This window comes from Pleurodeles waltl, chromosome 3_1 (genome assembly GCF_031143425.1).
Source record: "Pleurodeles waltl isolate 20211129_DDA chromosome 3_1, aPleWal1.hap1.20221129, whole genome shotgun sequence".
NCBI classification, from domain to species: Eukaryota; Metazoa; Chordata; class Amphibia; order Caudata; family Salamandridae; genus Pleurodeles; species Pleurodeles waltl.
The window spans coordinates 182256950-182276404 of NC_090440.1; the positions used below are offsets into that span (position 1 = coordinate 182256950).

Consider the following 19455-nt stretch of genomic DNA (forward strand, 5'->3'; position numbering starts at 1 on the left):
AGTGTCAGCACTTTCGTGGATTAAAGTACTATTATGGTACTCATGATTTGACTGGCCCAGGAGTCTTTCAAATGCAGGTAGCAGTACAATCTCTGTATAGCTGTTGTTGGCCTTTGGTCTTGCTAGCATCAAGAAGTTGTCAATGTTCATCCCACAACAGACATGGTTTTGCAGGATGCCAGGATTGTCACAGTCGAAGGGAAAGTTTACCCTTTTAAAGAAAGAGGCCTTGGCTTGTTATATTCAAACCCAAACATGGTTACAGTAAATAGACTCTTAGGCTCTACGTTATTTGTGTATACAGCTTCTGCTGCAGTGGCTTGTGGTCAGGGGTGATTCAAACAACGTATAACCTGTAGAGAGCACTCAAATGGCGGGAGAACATCAACAAGATCTTCGCTGGCCAAGCCTTGCCCTCAGCCACTCATTGGCTGTTTCTCACAACAGATGCTTCTCTGTGTGGGGTAGCTCATTTTCAGGCTTAACACATCCGTGACTTGTGGTCTCCCAACAGAGACCAGATTATACATCAACCTGTTGGAGATAGGGCTCCAGGAGTGTATGATTGTCTAGTATTATTCCTCCCAGACAACATGATATTTGTCTATTACATTCAAAAACAGTAAGGAACAAGATATCTGCTGTTGTTGCTGAAAGCTCACACGTGGCACTGAACTGTAAGCTATATTGTGGACATTTTAGCCAAACATTTGACAGTGCTAGACAATTTTGTTCAGATGCTCTTTGCATACCTTCAGTGATGAGTAGGAACTGGATGCGAGTTAGCTGTCTCAGATATGTCAGTACTAGTGAACTCCTAAAAGGAACATTTTCCCGATCAACCAGAACACCAAATCTCTTTTGGTCTGCAGCTGATGGAGTTACCCAAGGTCTCTATGGGAGGCCTTTTGACAGGTTTTGTTTTTATGAATTAAAGGAGCTGCATGAAAGGCACATAGAAACATGCAATAGTACTGTGCAAGATGAAGAGCGAACAATGTACATGGTTTCTCATCGCAAGGCAGCATTGGCTCTCAAAGCTGTGGGAAATGTTGATGAAATCTACACTCCAAATCCAGCCTGTCCTTCATCAAGCCAAGTAACACACAACAATGTATTGACCTTTTTCGGTGACAGCCTCACTGTTCAGGACTTTGAATTTGGCTCTTTAGAACTCCTGGAATACCACAAGAACATTTTAAAAGCATGAAGAGGACCTTCTGCTCTTCAGACCTCTGTTACAAAATGGATATGTTTCACAGTGCGCACATGCTCCTGGACTCACTCTTGATGTCTCCACATCATTGTCTGCATTATCTACTCTGTATGATGAGATCAGGTCTAAAATACTCCTCTATCAAAGTACACCAAATACCCATTTCTAGATACTGACGAAAAGCCAGCCATCTGTGCTCGAGCTTAATCAAGGGTCTCATGAGGGAGCCCTTTTGTTCATTTCCATCAATTACAAGACTTGCTCCATCTTGAAAATGTAACATTGATGAAGGCCCTTTTCATGTTTACTCATAGGGCACTTCTCTACCTACCATCCTTCATTGAAAATGGCCTTCTTGGTTGCAATCACCTAAGCCAGAAAGGTAAGGGAAATGAATTCATCCCCATCTGTCCAATATATTGTAATGTCAAGAGATATGTAAAGTTCTGCTTGGTGAAAAGCTAGAACTTTTTTTGTTACACCAATTCGACGTAGCTGTGTGGTCAAGCTAATGAAAACAAAGCCTTGTGGAAGCAGGGCTTAGCAAGGCGTGTTGTCTCTTGCATTACTGCAGCTTTTGCTCATGTAGTAGAATGATAACTAGTGAGAATCTGAACTCAGTCTGCTACTAAAGACATAGCTGCTACAGTCACTTTCTGAGGATTTCTGAAAGACCTACGCAGAAGTGCAAATTAGGGGATGACGCACTATATCACAAAGCACTAATGCTTGACACACATTCTAGAGCAGAGTTAATGATGGGACAGGTGCTGCTTCTAAACATGTCTACATGTGGTAGAAATCTGGATTTCCTACATGATGGTCAAATTTTTCTCCCTTTTCTGGACCCTGTTTTTGCTGTCTTTAGGATTGTCTACACTTTGTCACTGCTAAACACTAGTAAGGTACCTGTGTTTCCCCTCTAAAACTTGATGTAAACTGAAACTCCCTAATGTAACTTCCCTGTATGTCCAGTCTATTGTAGATGGTGCCTTAAGTGTACCTATAGCATGGAAAGTTAAATGTCATATGTGCGCTGCATTGTGCAGTTACACTACCCTTATACATGACAGTTATATTTCTGCCATGAGCACCACAGTGCTCTGGCTAGGCTGCAGTTTAAATGCACTGCAGTGATACATAGCAAGGTATAATGCCTTTGTCATGTCGGAAAAGCCTATTTTTTTTATATACTCTTAAGTCCCTCTTAAGTATGCCTTGTCAGACCACACAGCAGAGTGCTATTCTATAAAAATATGCCACTACGTATTAGGGTTAGTGTGCTCGGACAGTGAAACAAGAGAGGTCTTTCTCTGTAGGTCTGGCTAGACTTATTCCTAAATAAGAGTTGTGTAGGAAGTTGGCTCTGTATGCACTATTTCAAAGTAAGAAATAGTGTGCACAGAGTCCAAGGGTTCCCCCTTAGAGGTAAGATAGTGGCAAAAGTAGATAATTCTAATGCTCTATTTTGTGGTAGTGTGGTCGAGCAGTAGGCTTATCAGAGGGTAGTGTTAAGCATTTGTTGTACACACACAGGCAATAAATGAGGGGGACACACTCAAAGACAATTCCAGGCCAATAGGTTTTTATATAGAAAAATATATTTTCTTAGTTTATTTTAAGAACCACAGGTTCAAGACTTACAATTAATACTTTAAATGTAAGGTACTTCACTTAGATACTTAAGGAATTTTGAATGAAAACAATATCATGTACAGTCTTTGTAAAAATGGCAATACGCTTTTTTCAAAGTGGACACAGTGCAAAAATCAACAGTTCCTAGGGGAGGTAAGTAAAGGTTAGTTTTGAAGGTAAGTAAAACACTTACAAGTCTCAAGTTTGGGGCATAGGCAGCCCACAGTTGGGAGTTCAAGGCAACCCCAAAGATACCACGCCAGCAGCTCAGGGCCGGTCAGGTGCAGAGGTCCAAGAGGTGCCCAAAACACATAGGCGCCTATGGCGAACAGGGGTGCTCCGGTTCCAGTCTGCCAGTAGGTAAGTACTTGCGTCCTTGTGGAGCAGACCAGGGGGGTTTTGTAGAGCACCAGGGGGACACGAGAAGGCACACAAAGTACACCCTCAGTGGCACAGGGGCGGCCGGGTGCAGTGAGCAAAGCAGGCGTCGGGTTTTAGATTGAAAACAATGGAGGGACCCGGGGTTCACTCTAGTGTTGCAGGCAGGCACGGGGGGCTTCTCGGGACAGCCACCACCTGGGCAAGGCAGAGGGTCGCCTGGGGGTCACTCCTGCGTCGAAGTTTGGTTCCCTCAGGTCCTGGGGGCTGCGGGTGCAGTGTTGGTTCCAAGCATGGGGTCCCTTGTTACAGGCAGTCGCAGTCGGGGGGAGCATCTGGATTCTCTCTGCAGGCGTCACTGTGGGGGCTCAGGGGGGATCGTCTCTGGTTACTCACGGGCTCGCAGTCGCCGGGGAGTCCTCCCTGAGGTGTTGGTTTTCTGCAGGTCGAGCCGGGGGCGTCGGGTGCAGAGTATAGAGTCTCACGCTTCTGGGGGGGGAAACGTGAAGTCCTTGGAAGTTGCTTCTTTGTTGCAAAGAAGACGCTGGTTTTGAACAGGGCCGCTGTTCACGGGGGTTTCTTGGTCCTGTAGTCCAGGGCAGTCCTCTGAGGCTTCAGAGGTCGCTGGTCCCTGTCGGATGTGTCGCTGGAGCAGGTTTTTGAAGTTGGAGACAGGCCGGTAGGGCTGGGGCCAAATCAGTTGTCGTCTTCCTCCTTCTCTGCAGGCTTGTAGGTCAGCAGTTCTTGTTTCTTCAAGTTGCAGGAATCTGATTTCCTGGGATCTGGGGAGCCCCTAAATACTGAATTTAGGGGTGTGTTTAGGTCTGGGAGGGCAGTAGCCAGTGGCTACTGTCCTTGAGGGTGGCTACACCCTCTTTGTGCCTCCTCCCTTTGGGGAGGGGGGGCACATCCCTAATCCTATTGGGGGAATCCTCCAAACTCAAGATGGCGGATTTCTCAAGGCAGGGGTCACCTCAGCTCAGGACACCTTAGGGGCTGTCCTGACTGGTGGGTGACTCCTCCTTGTTTTTCTCATTATCTCCTCCAGCCTTACCACCAAAAGTGGGGGCAGTGGCCGGAGGGGCAGGCATCTCCACTAGCTGGGATGCCCTGGGGCGCTGTAACAAAAGGGGTGAGCCTTTGAGGCTCACCCGCCAGGTGTTACAGTTCCTGCAGGGGGAGGTGAGAAGCACCTCCACCCAGTACAGGCTTTGTTCCTGGCCACAGAGTGACAAAGGCACTCTCCCCATGTGGCCAGCAACATGTCTGGTGTGTAGCAGGCTGGCAGGAACTGGCCAGTCTCCACTAAAAGTCGGGTATGTATTCAGGGGGCATCTCTAAGATGCCCTCTGGGTGTATTTTACAATAAATTGCACACTGGCATCAGTGTGCATTTATTGTGATGAGAAGTTTGATACCAATACCAGTTTTCAGTGTAGCCATTATGGAACTGTGGAGTTCGTGTTTGACAAACACCCAGACCATATACTCTTATGGCTACCCTGCACTTAAAATGTCTAAGGTTTTGCTTAGGCACTGTAGGGGCATAGTGCTCATGCACATATGCCCTCACCTGTGGTATAGTGCACCATGCCTTAGGGCTATAAGGCCTGCTAGAGGGGTGACTTACCTATGCCACAGGCAGTTTGAGGTTGGCATGGCACCCTGAGGGGAGTGCCATGTCGACTTAGTCATTTTCTCCCCACCAGCACACACATGCTGGCAAGCAGTGTGTCTGTGCTGAGTGAGGGGTCCCTAGGGTGGCATAAGACATGCTGCAGCCCTTAGAGACCTTCCCTGGCATCAGGGCCCTTGGTACCAGAGGTACCAGTTACAAGGGGCTTAACTGAGTGCCAGGGTTTTGCCAATTGTGGAGACAAAGGTACAGTTTAGGGAAAGAACACTGGTGCTGGGGCCTGGTTAGCAGGGTCCCATCACACTTTTAAATCAGAACTTAGAATCAGCAATGGCAAAAGGTTAGGGGGTAACCATGCCAAGGAGGCATTTCCTCACACTACCCATGTTCTGTGCATGCTCCATATACACAGGTCTAGCATTCATAACTTGGTGAAGTTGTTGCAAACAAGAAAAGACCTGGTCTATGTAATGTAGTCAAAGTATCTCGTATGCATTTTTATGAGGACTTGGAAGATAATCCCCTATTAGGAATGTTTCCGACACAAGCTATTGTTCCAGTAACCTCCTCTTTGAGTTCTCTATGCTTGGTTTTCTATGTGACCAAATTTGTATCATTGGAAATTTCACTAAAGGAGAACATGTTTTTGATATGTAACAACTATTCCTCATTGATGGTATATGTCCATAGATTTATGTGAAATGTTGCTTCAACTCAAACTTCATGAATTTTCTCTGACCACTTTTGATGTCTTCAACAAGTTGTCAAAGTCAGCACTGAGTCTTTGGCTTATGTGGAATGTCTGACTTGTAGCCTCTGCCATTTTTAGAGCAGTTCGTAATTTGATCCTTAATGATGCTCAAAGGGTGCCAACAGGATTTCACTGTTAAATACATTTTCTGGGTTCTTCATGCAATGTTAGATAAGTTACAGAAGAAACCAGTTTTGCAAAAGAATTGTTAGGGCCAGTAATTTGTTTCCTTCAGTCTTTGTTTTAAGCTGACTGCTGCACAAATCACTCACTATCTCCATCTTTTCTAGCATGTGCGTCCTGATGTCTGATTGGTTCAACTTCCATGGTCATGTCTGCATCGCCTTCGAACTGCTGGGAAAAAACACCTTTGAATTTCTGAAAGAGAATAATTTTGTGCCGTACCCTCTGAGTCACATACGCCACATGGCATACCAGCTGTGCCAAGCTTTGAGCTGTAAGTTTTAATCTGCACAGCTTGACTATATAGTTGATGCCCTTACAATCAATCACACTAGTTTCTGGTCAAAGTCCTTCTTGTGAGTTGTAATTACTGCCAAAGGCCAAATACTGTGTTGGCTCAGTTAAAGCAGTTCAGGCTGTATGTTGTCAATACTGATGTGAGTAGCCTTTCTTTTTCCCATGTGACCTCTTGCCTTTTATTGATTCAAAAAATAATTTAGGATCTGAAAAGACAACGTGAAAGGTGGTTGAGCTTTGGTGATTCCGTCATTCAGTTTTCAATAACATTAAGGGGTTAGTGTCCTTCGTGTAGAGAATTCTTGTGTCGAAGACTCTTCCTGTTTGATTGAAACAAGTGACCTTTTTTGGGATAGTTTGCTTCATGTATATGCTTGCCTTTTTAATTACTTTTTTCTTCACATTTTACCTACAAATGTGTTTGTAACTTGCACATTTTTCAGTAAACCTCTAGATATTCCTGACGGAGGTGGTGTATTCTTTACCAGTTCATTGTGAGCAAGTATTATTAAATAAGTCTGATTTGTGTAACTGAGATTGTAGAAGATTTTCCTTGGTCGCTTGGAAATATTTACTCAGTCTGCAGTATAAGGTGTGATGTATAATTTGTACCGGACAGAGCACCGATATAAGTAGTCTAGAAAAACCTTCTTGGATAGCTTGCCAGGTTAACTACATGAGACGTGTGAATTCTACTAAAAGATGGCGTGCTTATTTTCAGTGAAGCCTTTATAGTGATTTTTAGGGAAAATGTTGCTGCAGCCAAATGGACCAGATAACTTGGACCCTAAAAAAAAAAAAGACTCAGGATGGGGATAGAAGAAGAAAAATTAGTTTAGAGAAATTGTGTTGAGAAGGGGTAGAGGGAGGCTTTGTAAAGCTTCTACAATGAAGAAGCAAGACTGAAGACAAAGGGGAGATTTAGAGCAAACCAGAGCTTGGAATCAGGGTAAAAGGGTGCTGTAAGCAAACCCTAAAGAATTCAAGGACGTAGATGCATTTTTAATAAATACTTAGTTTCTCAGTCGAACTGATGTACATTTTCTTAACATTTTATGGAATACACCTCTTACTCAGAAAATTGATTACATTATTATTTTTCAGTGATGAGGTTTTAAATCTGTTTTGAAGTGTTCACTTGTTTCTTCTTTCACAGTTTTGCATGACAACCGGCTCACCCACACGGACCTCAAACCGGAAAACATCCTGTTTGTGAACTCTGCATTCAATACTTTGTACAACGAGAGAAAGGTATGATCTGGGGCACCATTAGATGGTGAAGGTGTTCAGTATTTGTAATGTAATTCCTTGCATGTTGCTAAAGTCAGTTTTATTCTGCAGAAATGCGAAGAAAGGGTTCTGAAGAACTCCAACATCCGGGTTGCTGATTTTGGCAGTGCAACCTTTGATCATGAGCATCACACCACCATTGTGGCCACTCGTCATTATCGCCCGCCTGAAGTCATATTGGGTGAGAAACCTCCCATGTGGTTTCTTCTGGCTTCATCTGGTTGCTTTCCTTCCTCAGGAATTCATCATTTTCTGTATTCTGGCTTAATAACCACTCAGAATTATTTTCTCTGATTCTGTCTTCAGAATGTTTGTTTGAGAGCAGTTCTTTAGGTGAGACTAAACCTCACACTGCTCTCTTCTTCGTTACTATATCCCATTAATGTCCTTCTCCCTCCACAGAATATATGTTACCTTGTGAGCCTGCTCAGATTTACTAAACCAGCTTCTCTTGTTGCAGAGGTTGGCTGGGCGCAGCCTTGTGATGTTTGGGGAATCGGCTGCATCCTTTTTGAGTACTACCGTGGCTTCACTCTCTTTCAGGTATAGTACAAGAATGAAATACTGTTCTTCAAAGAGGAAGCTCTTGATCATGCCATTTGAAGACCTCGTTAATCTTGTATTGTTTGGTCTATCTCTTTTACTGTGGAAGTAGAGGGTCCTTAGTCTACAGTTCGGGCATTGTTTCCATTTTGGTTTTCTTAAGAAATGAATTTAACGTACTAACTTTTGTCTGTTCTCTGATGTAAGGAAATGCCTCCTTGGCATGGTTACCCCCTGACATTTTGCCTTTGCTGATGCTAAGTTTTGATTTGAAAGTGTGCTGAGGCCTGCTAACCAGGCCCCAGCACCAGTGTTCTTTCCCTAACCTATACTTTTGTTTTCACAATTGGCACACCCTGGCATCCAGGTAAGTCCCTTGTAACTGGTACCCCTGGTACCAAGGGCCCTGATGCCAGGGAAGGTCTCTAAGGGCTGCAGTATGTCTTATGCCACCCTGGGGACCCCTCACTCAGCACAGACACACTGCTTGCCAGCTTGTGTGTGCTGGTGAGGACAAAACGAGTAAGTCGACATGGCACTCCCCTCAGGGTGCCATACCAACCTCACACTGCCTATGCAGTATAGATAAGTCACCCCTCTAGCAGGCCTTACAGCCCTAAGGCAGGGTGCACTATACCATAGGTGAGGGCACAAGTGCATGAGCACTGTGCCCCTACAGTGCCTAAGCAAAACCTTAGACATTGTAAGTGCAGGGTAGCCATAAGAGTATATGGTCTGGGAGTCTGTTAAACACGAACTCCCCAGCACCATAATGGCTACACTGAAAACTGGGAAGTTTGGTATCAAACTTCTCAGCACAATAAATGCACACTGATGCCAGTGTACATTTTATTGTAACATACACCCCAGAGGGCACCTTAGAGGTGCCCCCTGAAACCTTAACCAACTGCCCGTGTAGGCTGACTGGTTTTAGCAGCCTGCCACACTCGAGACATGTTGCTGGCCACATGGGGAGAGTGCCTTTGTCACTCTGTGGCTAGTAACAAAGCCTGTACTGGGTGGAGGTGCTTCACACCTCCCCCTGCAGGAACTGTAACACCTGGCGGTGAGCCTCAAAGGCTCACCCCTTTGTTACAGCACCACAGGGCACTCCAGCTAGTGGAGTTGCCCGCCCCCTCCGGCCACGGCACCACTTTTGGCGGCAAGTCCAGGAGAAATAATGAGAATAACAAGGAGGAGTCACTGGCCAGTCAGGACAGCCCCTAAGGTGTCCTGAGGTGACTCTGACTTTTAGAAATCCTCCATCTTGCAGATGGAGGATTCCCCCAATAGGGATAGGAATGTGACCCCCTCCCCTTGGGAGGAGGCACAAAGAGGGTGTACCCACCCTCAGGGCTAGTAGCCATTGGCTACTAACCCCCCAGACCTAAACACGCCCTTAAATTTAGTATTTAAGGGCTCCCCAAGTACCTAGGAACTCAGATTCCTGCAACCTAAGAAGAAGAGGACTGCTGAGCTGAAAAACCCTGCAGAGAAGACGGAGACACCAACTGCTGTGGCCCCAGCTCTACCGGCCTGTCTTCCCCCCCCCCCCCCCCCTCCCCTTCTGAAGACACTGCTCCAACGACGCTTTCCCCAGGGACCAGCGACCTCTGAATCCTCAGAGGACTGCCCTACTCTAGAAGGACCAAGAACTCCAGAGGACAGCGGCTCTGTTCACCCAAGACTGCAACTTTGTTACAAAGGAGCAACTTTAAAACAACTTGCGTTTCCCGCCGGAAGCGTGAGACTTGCTACTCTGCACCCGACGCCCCCGGCTCGACTTGTGGAGAACAAACACTTCAGGGAGGACTCCCCGGCGACTGCGAGACCGTGAGTAGCCAGAGTTGACCCCCCTGAGCCCCCACAGCGACGCCTGCAGAGGGAATCCCGAGGCTCCCCCAGACCGCGACTGCCTGTTCCTCAGATTCCCGACGCCTGGAAAAGACTCTGCGCCCGCAGCCCCCAGGACCTGAAGGATCCAAACTCCAGTGCAGGAGTGACCCCCAGGAGACCCTCTCCCTTGCCCAGGCAGTGGCTACCCCGAGGAGCCCCCCCCCCCCCCCCCCCCCCTTGCCTGCCTGCATCGCTTAAGAGACCCCTTGGTCTCTCATTGATTTCAACGACAAACCCGACGCGTGTTTGCACACTGCAACCGGGCGTCCCCGTGCTGCTGAGGGTGTACTTTCTGTGCTAACTTGTGTGTGTCCCCCCCCCCCCCCCAGTGCCCTACAAAATCCCCTGCCCTGCGCTGCCCTCCGAAGATGCAGGTACTTACCTGCTGGCAGACTGGAACCGGGGCACCCCCTTCTCCATTGAAGCCTATGCGTTTTGGGCACCACTTTGAACTCTGCACCTGACCGGCCCTGAGCTGCTGGTGTGGTAACTTTGGGGTTGCTCTGAACCCCCAACGGTGGGCTACCTTGGACCCAAACTTGAACCCCGTTGGTGGTTTACTTACCTGCAAAAACTAACAAACCCTTACTCCCCCCAGGAACTGTTGAAAATTGCACTAAGTGTCTAGTTTTAAAATAGCTATATGTGATTTATGTGATAAGTGTATATGCTATTTTGCTAATTCAAAGTTCCTAAAGTACCTACCTGCAATACCTTTCATTTGAAGTATTACATGTAAATCTTGAACCTGTGGTTCTTAAAATAAACTAAGAAAATATATTTTTCTATACAAAAACCTATTGGCCTGGAATTGTCTTTGAGTGTGTGTTCCTCATTTATTGCTTGTGTATGTACAACAAATGCTTAACACTACTCCTTTGATAAGGCTACTGCTCGACCACACTACCACAAAATAGAGCATTAGTATTATCTCTTTTTGCCACCATCTTACCTCTAAGGGGAACCCTTGGACTCTGTGCATACTATTCCTTACTTTGAAATAGTGCATACAGAGCCAACTTCCTACATCTGACAAATAGTCTAGTATGTTCAAAATAGAATGTTTGATGGCACATGTGGCTGTAGATACACATGCTCTGCATACTCCTGCCATCTAGTGTCTAGTGTTGGGCCTGGATGTGTGTAAGTTGTTTTTCTTCTAAGAAGCTTCTAGAGTCACGAGGTGAAGTGACCCCTCCTCTCAGTGATACTGTGCATGGGCATCAACTCCATTGTTAGATTGCTTACTTTCTACTTTTGTTTTTGGGTGTGTACTTCGGTGCTCTGGTTTGAGACTGTTTTCGGGCTCCCTTCCGACTGTTGTTAACCTCTATACTTGTCTGTATTGTTTGAAAGCAGAAGAAAATTGTCAGGCGTCAATTTCTCCACGTGCGGCCTTCAGGTCTTGCCCATTCAGGCCTTTCTTTCTCATCTCAACGGATTCGATCGTCAATGCGCTGCTAATGGAACGGACTCCATTTCGGTTCTGTCCAAGCTGCTAAGAGAAATACCTGCACACCAACCTCCCTCAGGTTTTTAACTTGTGTCTGTCTCCCGACCACAAGAAGAAGAGCTGTAAGACCTGTCTATCTGTTTGGTTGACGAAAACATTGCAGGATCGTAGGGCACGTCCGAAAGAAATGCAGTGCAACGACTTGGAGGAGACACCCGACATCTTCGGTCACCATGATGTCGAACAGGAGGAAGAACTGCAAGGAAGAGGCTTTTTCCATACCGGACTCTGAATCAGAATCATAAACCAAGCTCAGCATGCAGATACAAGATCTTCCCTCAGGACAGCGCACATTGAGTACACATGCCACTATCCAGCCCACCAAAAAACCTTCGCCACTGACCCAAAATACAGCTTCCGGGCCACCTCTATCAACAGGCCATGGTAGGCCTCGCCCTAAGTCCTGGCACCGAAAGCCAAGCCAAAGCCCTCCTGCTGCCGTACCAAACCGATCACTCTCAGTGCCACGCCGACCATCTGCCTCCTTGGATCCCAGCACTCCCACTTCGGCGCCTAAACACAAATCTACTTTGGCATCTAAACCTTCCACTTCGGTACTGGAACGGGACCTAGAGACTGACGGAAAGGCTTGATCACAGAAAAAGAAAATCCACATCCAGCCCTCTTCCGGTCAAATTCTGACAAAATCAGTGAAGTTGACGCCTACTCCTTGAAAGTGCCAGCTTTCATTTGAGGATGCTCTTGATTTGCCTACACCTCCTAAAAAGAGGAAGAATTACATTACTACAAGTCCTGTAGAGGCAGCTTTCCCTGCTTCTCCTCCACCACTTCTACTTCCCTCACCACCTTCACCACATCACTCACTTATATAACTAATGTTACTCCACAAGGTTTCTGCAATCCTATACAGGCGATCACGAAAGGGGAGATAACATAGATCAGCCACCTACAGATCTTTGGGACTCTTACCACATTGACCCTGGGAGATAGCGACCCAGGCCTTTACCCTGCTAAACCATCACCCCAGATGATGCCACTTCATTCCAGGAACACATAGCTAGGGCTGCTGCATATGATCAGGTTCCCTTATACAAAGACCCTATAGATGTTGAATTCCTCTTTGAGACTTTTCTTTCCACCACTAGGGCATGCCACTTCCTGCCCATGTTAAAAGGGATGATCGGCCATGCAGATGAGATCTTTAAAGATTGGATACACTCCTGTATTATTACACCAAGGGTGGGTGAACAAATACAAAGCAGCACCTTCAGATCCTCCTTACTTTAGGGGTCACTTCCCTCCTGACTCCCTGGTAGTATCTGATGCTCGCAAGATGGCTAATTCCCAAACAGATTCTCCTCCACCAGATACGGAGTCTATACTTATTGAAGCATCTGGTTAAATGGTAGCAGTATAGGCAGCCAACCATTGGCAAATTGCCAATACTCAAGGGCTTTTGGCAAGATATGACAGAGCCCAGTGGGATGAAATGTCCGAGCTCCCTGAGTAGTAGAAGAAAAAAGGTCACTAAATTGTTAAAGTGGGCAAACTGATCTCCAGCAACTCGGACGTGCTCTTGATGCAGTAGACACAGCTGCCAGGAGCATAAACACAAGTATACTGTTGCGTAGGCATGCTTGCCTGCGCATGTCTGGTTTTAAGCCAGAAGTACAACTGACACTTTTAAATGCCCCCTTTGACCAACAACATCTCTTCGGTCCCCAGGTGGATCAAGCTTTAGAGAAAATGAAAAAAGACACAGAATTTGCCAAATCGATGGGGCCACTTGAAAGTCCCACTCCTCGTGGCTCTTTTCGACGACCTACATACAAACCGGGTACCAAAACAACAGCATCAGATGCCTCTACTTCCTATAGGTATCAACATCAAACCTACTCTTCAACGGGGTATAACTGACGTTCATATAGGGGAAACAACTCCAAGGGTCATGGAAAAGATACCTCCGCTCGTGCCACCTCTTCCATATCCAAACAGTGACTCTCTTTTCTTTCCTCCCAACCATCGAAAACCTGTCTGGGATGTCTATAGCATTTCTTCCCCACTTGGAAAACCATAACAGACAATTGGGAATTGGACATTATCCAACATGGCTTTTGTCTGGAGCTCATCAGAACACCTCCAAATGTCTCACCTTGCAAACACAAACTTTCCATAGAACATTTGTGTTAGAAATGAGGTCGCTAGTTTTCAGTCAGTTTGCACTCTGTCCAAGCAGGGACCCTCACTCTAGTCAGGGCAATGGAGATACACACTTAGATAACCCCTGCTCACCTCCTTGGTAGCTTGGCACAAGCAATCAGGCTTATCTCAAAGGCAATGTGTAAAGTTTTTGTACCAACACACACGGTAATATAGTGAAAACACTCCAATATGGACACCACACCAGTATAGAAAAATTGTCAATATTTATCTAAATTAAGCAAGACCAAAACAACAAAAATCCAACATACACAAGTTAAGATAAGAATTTTCAAAGTAAAACGAGTTTTACTCCATAGAAAACAGTGGAAACATTGATTTTACACAAAGTACCTTGTTTGCATAAAAAATAAAGCTGCATGGGCGAGGGTGCTTCGAAAAAGTCAGCAATGTGTTTATTCCTTACTCTTAAGTGAGGCCGTGCATCATTCCATCTTTGTCAGGTGGGCGATGCGTCGTTTTTCCTCTCCCACAAGAGAGCGATGCTTCGATTTCCGGACAAGGCACCTCTGATCTGTGCAGGGACACGAGGACTTTGACGCCCAGCGACAATGTGTGAGAAATCCTTTTGCACAGTGTTGTTTTTCAGCTGTGTTGCAGGTGGTGTGTCAAAATTTTCCCCGCACGGCTTCCTGTGCATGGATTTCCGTCCTTTTTCCACCAGCTTCACCTTTCTAGGACCCAGGGACTGGATAGAGAACCACTTGGCAGGGTAGGAGTCTCAGCAGAGAGTCCAGGTGCTGGCACAGGAAATCTTTGATGGCCCTCAGATTTCAAAACAGGAGGCAAGCTCAATCCAAGTCTTTGGAGATTCTTCTCCAGCACAAATACACCACAAAATCCAGTATTTGTCCCCTTTCACAGGAAGAAGCAGGAACTGCAGGATAGCCCAACAAAGCACAGTCACAGGTAAGTGCAGGGGCAGCACTTCTCCTCAGCTCTTCTCCTTGGCAGAGGTTCCTCTTGGTTCCAGAAGAGATATACAAATCTGGGATTTTGGATCCACTACTTACACCCCTTTCTGCCTTTAAAGTAGGCAAACTTCAAAGGAAAGTCTGTTGTTCACAAGATCCTGCCTTGCCCAGGCCTGGCCCCATACACACACCAGGGGGTTGGAGACTGCGTTATGTGAGGGCAGGCACAGCCCATTCAGTTTTAAGTGACCACTCCTCCCTCCACTCTAGCTCAGGCGGCTCATCAGGATATGCCGGCTACACCCCAGATCCCTTTGTGTCACTGTCTAGAGGAGATTCACAAACAGCCCAACTGTCAGTCTGACTCAGACAGGAATACACAAACATGCCGAGTCACAGAATGGTTTAAGCAAGAACATACCTACTTTCTAAAAGTGGTATTTTCAAACCAATAATCTAATTACCAACTTCACTAAAAGATGTATTTTTAAATTGTGAGTTCGGAGACCCCAAACTCCAGATCTCGATCTTCTCTCAAAGGGAAACTTCACTTTAAGGATATTCAAAGGCTGCCACCATATTAGCCTATGAGAGGGATAGGCCTTGCAGCAGTTAAAACCGAATTTGGCATAGGACATGTAAAACACATCAGTACATGTCCCACCTTTAACATACACTGCACCCTACCTAGGGGCCTGCCTCACATGTATAAAAAGGGAAGGTTTAGGCTTGCAAGTGGATACACCTGCCAGGTCGAATTGGCAGTTTAAAACTTCACACACAGACACTGCAGTGGCAGGTCTGAGCCATGTTTACAGGGCTACTCGTGTGTGGCGCAATCGGTGCTGCAGGCCCACTAGTAGCATTTGATTTACAGGCACCGGGCACCTCTAGTGAACTTTACTAGAGACCTACTAGTAAATCAAATATGCTAATCATGGAAAAGTCAATTACACATTCAATTTATTCGGGAGCACTTGCACTTTAGCACTGGTCAGCAGTGGTAAAGTGACCAGTGTACCAAAAACAGAATCCAGCACACAGTCAAAACATAGGAAGCAGAGACAAAAAGACAGGAGAGGCCACGCCTAGGATGCCAGGTCCAACAATTTGTTTGCCAAATCAAGAAGTACAGGATCTCCTTCGTATAGGGAACTTAGAGCCAGCCCCTCTTCATGAGAAAGACACAGGAGTGTAGAGAATCCTATCTTGTTTTAATGGGAAGCAGGAGTTAGCTTAGCCCTCTGGCTTGCAGACTCACCCAGTGACTTTTAACCTACTTAGTTCACTCTGTTTTAGCGCATTTATTTAATTATATCTTTCAAGATGACTGCATTGTTTCTAGTTAGGCCAATGTTTTAGTTTCATGTCATCCGTGCCACCGCACTAAGCTGTCACGATCATGCGACAAAGCTAAGCAAGCTGAAGGCATTCACTTTAGGTTCTTTCCCTCTTGTGCGCTTTCGAGGGAATTGTTTATATAAATTGCCATCCCAAGCATAACTTATCTATTGTTTGGGAACAGACCTAAGTCAGGGGCCCGATCAGACCTGTATAAATACATCTCACACAGATAGATAGCCAGAGGGATTCCGACCAAATGCCATCGCTGCCATCGATGCTGCATGTCGCCTTGACGCTGACCCAGTCTTCGTGTCCACACAGAGTCTGAGCTAGAGTCCTCATTCCAAGGTAACAAGGGTTGGAGGACTCTTCTCATGGACACCGCATTGGCAGATAGGTTTATCACACCTAGCTCTCTATAGTTTAGGGGTTAGGATTATCATGCTGGGGTATTAGGACATATTTAATCTCATGTTCGTTCATGTTATTTCAAGATGGTGGGGGTCTTTGTACTGATGACTCTCGTTTTCACAATTCTGTTCCTTGCACTGTTCATTATCCTGATCATTGCAGCACATGCAATTTATCATAGATTGCAGTAGTATTAATAAAAACCTATTAAGAATTTTACTGCATCTCTTTCATTGCCTGTGTTTGACTGAGACATGTTGTTCATGTGAGAAAAGGGTAATCTCTGTTTAACCACGACACTTCCTGAGATGTCACACTCTTGAGTCTATGCGTAAAGGCTGCCACAAATCACCTTTTACTGTTTGGGTTTTTAGTGAGGTGCTGCTTGTGAGCCGGGAGGGTTGGGATGACAGTTGCAACTTGTTGTAGGGCAGGCATAGTCACCTACAAACATAAGTACTGCCATCCTTAAACCAGCAGTCTTGCCTAGAGGAAGACACAAACTACGACAGGAGTATATTTCCTGTACTTTCTAACTCCCAAAAAAGACGTCTCACTTCAGCCTATTCTTGTCCTTAGGCCACTAAATTGTTACATCCTATCAGAACACTTTCATATGGTAACTCTCCAGGATGTGATCCCTCAGCTACAGCAGGGAATTTCTGTCTGCTTTAAACTTAAAGGATGCCTACTTTCAAATCCTAATCCATCTAGACCACCGAAAATACCTCAGGTTCATTTTACAGGGAAAACATTGCCACTTCAAGGTGCTCTCATTCGGGGTCACTACCACACCTCATGTGTTTACCAAAATGTGTGACGGTAATTTCAGCACATCTGTGCAGACAGAATATTCCTGTTTTCCCATACTTGGATGACTGACTCATCAAGTCCAGTACGATTGCACTGTGCCTGCAACACACGCAGGCCACGCTTCACCTTCTTCATTAGTTGAGGTTTACCATCAGCATACAGTAATCACACTTCAACCTTCACAGATACAGCTAGGGTAGCGCATCCAAGTGCAATCATAATTCAGAACATCACAATGATGCTGCAACAGGTTCACCCCAGTCAACGCATAAGTCAGAACAGTTCAACCGTTCTTATGCATGATGGCATCTTGCATTGCAATAGTATGACATGCACGATTACACATGCACCCACTGCAGGAATGTCTGGCAAGTCAATGGTCTCAGTGACTGGGTTAGTTACAAAAGATCTTGTATTGGTAGACAGCTGCACTCATCACTCTCTGCTATAGTAGCACAGAGAAAAATTAACAAAAGGGCAGCCGGTTCTCAACCCTGCTCCTCAGATCATTCTCACAGTGGACGGGTCCGTCACAGGCGGGGGTGCTTACCTTCAGCACCTCACAATCCAGGGACTGTTGGACTTCAGACACCAAGTCCTACACATCAACTACTTAGAGCTTCAAGCCATTCATCTGGCAGGCAAAGCCTTCTTAATTCACCTGACAGGCAAAGTTGTCTTAGACTGGACAGATAACCCAAAAGCTAAGTTTTATCTACAGAAACGGGAGGGGACTCTTCAGTTATCAACCCTATCTCCATTTGCAAACTTACCTGCAAAACAGACCGCATTTATTGTTTAAAGTACCAGTTTTTAAAACCTTCATGGAAGGCCTGAAAAGACTAATTCTACCCAGAGTGCCCCCTGAACCTGCTTGGAATCTTAATATGGGGCCACCATTTGAACCATTGCATAACTGTCCACTTCTGTTCCTGTCTTTTCAAAAGCAATCACTTGACTAAGACTTGTCAGTGAGCTCCAGACACTAACCTTGAAAAAACTTTTTTTCCAAATACACAGATATAGGATAGTTGTTTGCACTAACCCAAAATGCCTTCCAAAGGTAGCTTCCGCTTTCCACCTAAACCAGACAATTGAATTAACGGTTTTCTTTTCGCAACCCAGTTAAGTTGTAAAAAGAGCTCTGCACACACTAGATGTAATAAGAGCATTAATATACTACATTGACAGAACTAAAGAGTTTGGTAAAACCAAGCAACTCTTCGTTGCTTTTTTGCCACCTCATGCAGGGAGTGTGGGGCTGTAAAGAAATGGCTCCCTGTTGCAGTTACCCCCCACTTTTTGCCTGATACTGATGCTGACTTGACTGAGAAGTGTGCTGGGACCCTGCTAACCAGGCCCCAGCACCAGTGTTCTTTCACCTAAAATGTACCATTGTTTCCACAATTGGCACAACCCTGGCACCTAGGTAAGTCCCTTGTAACTGGTACCCCTGGTACCAAGGGCCCTGATGCCAGGGAAGGTCTCTAAGGGCTGCAGCATGTCTTATGCCACCCTAGGGACCCCTCACTCAGCACAGACACACTGCTTGCCAGCTTGTATGTGCTGGTGGGGAGAAAATGACTAAGTCGACATGGCACTCCCCTCAGGGTGCCATGCCAACCTCACACTGCCTGTGGCATAGGTAAGTCACCCCTCTAGCAGGCCTTACAGCCCTAAGGCAGGGTGCACTATACCACAGGTGAGGGCATATGTGCATGAGCACTATGCCCCTACAGTGTCTAAGCAAAACCTTAGACATTGTAAGTGCAGGGTAGCCATAAGAGTATATGGGCTGGGAGTCTGTCAAAAACGAACTCCACAGCTCCATAATGGCTACACTGAAAACTGGGAAGTTTAGTATCAAACTTCTCAGAATAATAAACCCACACTGATGCCAGTGTTGGATTTATTAAAAAATGCACACAGAGGGCATCTTAGAGATACCCCCTGTATTTTACCCAATTGTTCAGTGCAGGACTGACTGGTCTGTGCCAGCCTGCTGCTGAGAGACGAGTTTCTGACCTCATGCGGTGAGAGCCTTTGTGCTCTCTGAGGACAGAAACAAAGCCTGCTCTGGGTGGAGGTGCTTCACACCTCCCCCCTGCAGGAACTGTAACACCTAGCAGTGAGCTTCAAAGGCTCAAGCTTCGTGTTACAATGCCCCAGGGCACTCCAGCTAGTGGAGATGCCCGCCCCCTGGACACAGCCCCCACTTTTGGCGGCAAGTCCAGGAGAGATAATGAGAAAAACAAGGGGGAGTCACTGACCAGTCAGGACAGCCCCTAAGGTGTCCTGAGCTGAGGTGACTCTGACTTTTAGAAATCCTCCATCTTGTAGAAGGAGGATTTCCCCAATAGGGATAGGAATGTGACGCCCTCCCCTTGGGAGGAGGCACAAAGAGGGTGTACCCACCCTCAGGGCTAGTAGCCATTGGCTACTAACCCCCCAGAC

At 46.1% G+C, this 19455-nt stretch overlaps 1 protein-coding gene across 4 annotated transcripts in view; it reads left to right on the forward strand.

The window, feature by feature from the left end:
* Nucleotides 1–19455, forward strand: part of CLK3 (CDC like kinase 3) — a 211341-nt gene that overhangs the window by 103429 nt on the left and 88457 nt on the right. For all 4 annotated transcript variants that reach the window (XM_069222125.1, XM_069222126.1, XM_069222127.1 and 1 more), the window contains 4 exons: nt 5907–6073; nt 7253–7347; nt 7438–7567; nt 7847–7929. In XM_069222125.1, coding sequence (XP_069078226.1) covers nt 5907–6073; nt 7253–7347; nt 7438–7567; nt 7847–7929 — 475 coding nt within the window. The remainder of the gene's footprint in view (nt 1–5906; nt 6074–7252; nt 7348–7437; nt 7568–7846; nt 7930–19455) is intronic.